Source organism: Poecilia reticulata, linkage group LG13 (genome assembly GCF_000633615.1).
Source record: "Poecilia reticulata strain Guanapo linkage group LG13, Guppy_female_1.0+MT, whole genome shotgun sequence".
Classification (NCBI taxonomy): domain Eukaryota; kingdom Metazoa; phylum Chordata; class Actinopteri; order Cyprinodontiformes; family Poeciliidae; genus Poecilia; species Poecilia reticulata.
Window position 1 is genome coordinate 31,975,893 of NC_024343.1, and position 3,840 is coordinate 31,979,732.

At 43.8% G+C, this 3,840-nt stretch overlaps 1 protein-coding gene across 1 annotated transcript in view; it reads right to left on the reverse strand.

Annotated features, from left to right (window-relative positions):
• Window positions 1–1,893: 1,893 nt before the first annotated feature.
• zc3h4 (zinc finger CCCH-type containing 4) overlaps window positions 1,894–3,840 on the reverse strand; it is a 17,455-nt gene continuing 15,508 nt past the window's right edge. Inside the window, exon 15 of the mRNA XM_008426686.2 lies at window positions 1,894–3,833. Within this exon, the coding sequence (XP_008424908.1) occupies window positions 3,056–3,833 (778 nt within the window). The 3' untranslated portion in view covers window positions 1,894–3,055. The remainder of the gene's footprint in view (window positions 3,834–3,840) is intronic.

Below are 3,840 nucleotides of genomic sequence, written 5' to 3' on the forward strand. Positions count from 1 at the left end.
GTTACCTAGCAACCCCAGCGAAGCCCAGATCGTTACCTAGCAACCCCAGTGAAGCCCAGGCCGTTACCTAGCAACCCCAGCGAAGCCCAGACCGTTACCTAGCAACCCAAGCGGAACTCCAGCACTTTTGGTGAGCTGGTTTTATTGCTGTACACTGCAAAAACACAAAATCTTACCAAGTACTTTTGGTCTAGTTTCTAGTGTAAATATTGCATTGCTCTTGAAATAAATGTTAAGTAAACGCTTGTTTTAAGTAAATAACGTACAAGTTCCACTGGCAGATTATTTCACTAAAACAATATAGTCTCCCTGTGTTACAAATGAAATAATCAGTGAGACTAGTAGTTTTTCATCAATATTAAATAATTATTGACTTAAATCCAGCTCCTGTGTCTTGCTGAAAACTTACCTATAAGTTAGTTTCGTCTTATTTCAAATGTGCTGAGACATTTGCACTGGAAACTAGACAGGAATAGCTGGTAAGATTTAGTGTTTCTGCAGAGAAGAGGTGCCGAACATCAGATTTGTGGCCGGGCGTGTTTGTGTGCGTGATAGGAAGCCTTTGAGGTAGGGATGAATGCTGTGCCTTCCTGGAGCCGGAGCTGCAGGATGGGAGGGGAGCAGGAAGCGAGTCGTCAGACGGATCACGCCGAACCGGGGAAACCAGCTACTGATCCGAATCCACAAGACAAAACGCAGCTCTGCTGCTTCACAAATGTTCAAATCAAAACTCACTGAAAAAAACCAAAGGGCAGAGGTTTCCAAGGTGAGGTCCGGGGACCATGTGTGGCCCCTGAACTGATTTTATGTGGCCGTCCAGACCACAGTTCAAGAATAAATAGTTTAATTAATTTACAGTTTAAAAGGAAATTGTTACATGTTGATATACAACAGTTTTGACAGAAAAAGGGCAAGAAAAAAATATCTTGCATATTATTATTTTACGATAAGTAACTAAACATCAGCCATCGATGTTACTGAAGGGCTTTTAGAGCCACTGAAGAAAAGAAAATTGACTGTTGATCTCAGAAGATTAAAGTCTGAATTATGAGATTAAAGTTGGAAGTATTAGAGCCACTCTGAGAAAATAACGTTGGGTTTTTAGAAAAGTTAAAATATTACAGCTTTATTCTGGTATTATTTCAACTTTACTCTTGTAAAATTACTTTATTCTCGTTCAACAATATTCTTTTAACGTGACTATTTTCATAATATTATAACTTTACTGTCAAAACTCTATTCTTTAATTTTATTTTTATTATCGTGGCTCTAACACTCCGTCATACAACAGAGTCCACTTCACTCACTGACTTTTACTCTTAATCAGCGTTTTTCAAACGGGGCGCCTACGAAAGTTGAACAAAAATTGGGGGGAAAAAAATTTAACTTTGTCAAATTATAAAACATAATCTGTTTTTAAATCTTATAATAAAATATAAGATGACATTGAAATATTATCCAAAATGCTCATCTGATTGGCTGTCAGTCAAACCCAAAAAGCTGCTCAGGCAGAATTTTTGCTAAATGAATGTAATTATTGAATTGTGAATAAAAGTGAACTTCATAAATTTTATGCTAATGTTGTTTGGAGGTCATGTCTGGAAAAGTTTGGGCACCCCATGAATTACGGCATGTTGCACCCAAACGTGTTTTTAGTTTAAAACTCCAGGAAACATTTTAAAATAAAGATTGACCTGCATCCTGTTTTTATTGCCGAGAGTTTCAACATAATTATCTAACTGGTAAATGTGAAAAACTATTTGAAGTTACTTTATTTTTCCAATTAAATAAAAAAAAAATCTGCATGATTTCATTTCTTAAAAGTTTTTTTTTTTTTTGGGCGGAAGTCGCAAAAAGACACCAAACCATAGAAGAAGAAAAAAAAGAAGAGAATAAGGAGTTTGTTCTTCTTCCAATGACATCATCAGAGAAAACAGTTTTATTGTGATTTTAGGCATTCTTACATAAACACGTCAGATGAATCAGCTGAGGTAATAAAAATACAGAAAATAGAGTTTTTTTTAACCTTCTGATCATGTCTGGACTTTATTTAAATACTTACATCCTCACCTAAATGTGTACAGTTAGAAAACTCCCTCCAATGATGTTAAAGACTCTGGTCAAATTTACAAAGAGAAGAAAAACATAAAAATGTACAAAAAAAACCCCCAAAACAATAAATCCACTTTCCTGGCGAGATTCTAACAGGTTAACAAAACGACTGCCTGCGTCCGCTGAGGGGAGCTGATTTACGTGCTGAATCAGAACCAGAATAGGTATAAAAAAAAAACAAAGCAGAGAAATAAATTAAAACAAGTAACGTTTGTACAGAAAAACGCATCGTTAGCAATTCTGGGAGCTGTTTTCACTCTGAATCTGCACACAAAAGATCCATAATGTGAATCAAAACCTGAAAATGAGTACGACAATCGAGACGATGAAGATTCATTTCTGTTCCTGAACAAGAAAGCAAAGAAAAAGGAATAAGTTGGAGTAAGAGAAGGAAAAAAAGAGGATTGTAACGAAACTGTGGAGCACTGACCAATCAGATTGAAGTTAGCTTCAACGAAATGTGTGAATTAAAATAAAGACAAGATGAAAGCAAAAGTTTTGCACAGTACAAATAAATCAATCTAAACCTCAGACAAGAGCTGACAGCGCCAAGAAGTATAAAAATAAATACTAAAAAATAAATCAGGCAGGTTATAGATTTATATTTAGATGCTTTCATATCTTTTCTCCAGAAAACATAAAAAAAAGAGTTTAAATATTCAACTCAGAATGAGACGCGCGTTGACAGGATCTGATTGTTCCCAGAGGTTGGAGCTGAAGCGGCGCAGCAGAAAAGCTAAAATGTTCTGTAGAAACGTTGAAATCCGGGTCGGGAGGATTTTACACGTCCATACGTTTAAAATAGAAACTCTTTTTCTCTCAGTGCAGCGGCCCGGTCCCGGATGTTTGGGTCTGTCAGGCGGTTTCCACAGCAACGTCTCTGCTTCACCGTCCAGTAACTGTAAAACCTGCGAGGCGCCTGATTGGCTCCCCGTTTCCATGGTTACTGGCAGAAAGGCGACGCCGTGGGGTCGAAGCCTTTGAACACGTCCTTCAGCGAGGCGTTGTCCTGGTCGGTGGCGGCCGGATCCGACTGCGCCGGGCTGCTTCCTCCGAACGGGCTGCCGGCGCCGCCCGCTTTGGACGCCTGCTTCACCACGCCGAACAGCGACGGCACCGGCAGGTTGTGGACTCCCGCCGGCGCCGGGTCGGCGGCTCCCCCGGGAGCGCCCGGCGACCCGGCGGCCGGACCCGTTTGGGAGGTGGAGTTTGGCGACGGAGCGGGTTTGGGTCGCGGCCGGTTGTAGCTGTTGTAGCGGTCGGTGCCTTGCTCTGAGCTCTTCTCCGGTTCCGGCTGGTCCAGAGCGGACTTCCGAACAAACAACGGCTCTTTGGGTTTGGGTTTCCCCGCCGTCGGGTCGCTGGGTTTGGGCTCGGCGCCGGCCGAGTTGGGGGACCCGCTGCTGGTACCGGGGCTGCCCGGTTTGTTAGTCCGTGGGTCATACAGGCTGATGCTGCTGAGCACGCTGGCGCCCCCTGGAGTCCCGGTGGCCCCGCCGCGGCCGGACCCCCCGGCAGACAGCAGCCGGGGGTCGTAGGGCGCGATGCCCGGCGGGGAGGAAGTGGACGGAGCGGCTGGAGGCGGAACCGGAACGGACGGAGCCGGGTCCGGCTGCTTCAGCGCTGATTTCTGCGGCTGCAGGCGCGGGTCGGACGGAGGCTTGCGTACGCGCGGGTCAACGGGTTTGTCTGCAGGGGGCGGCTGAGCGAGCAGCGCCAAGGGGGGGG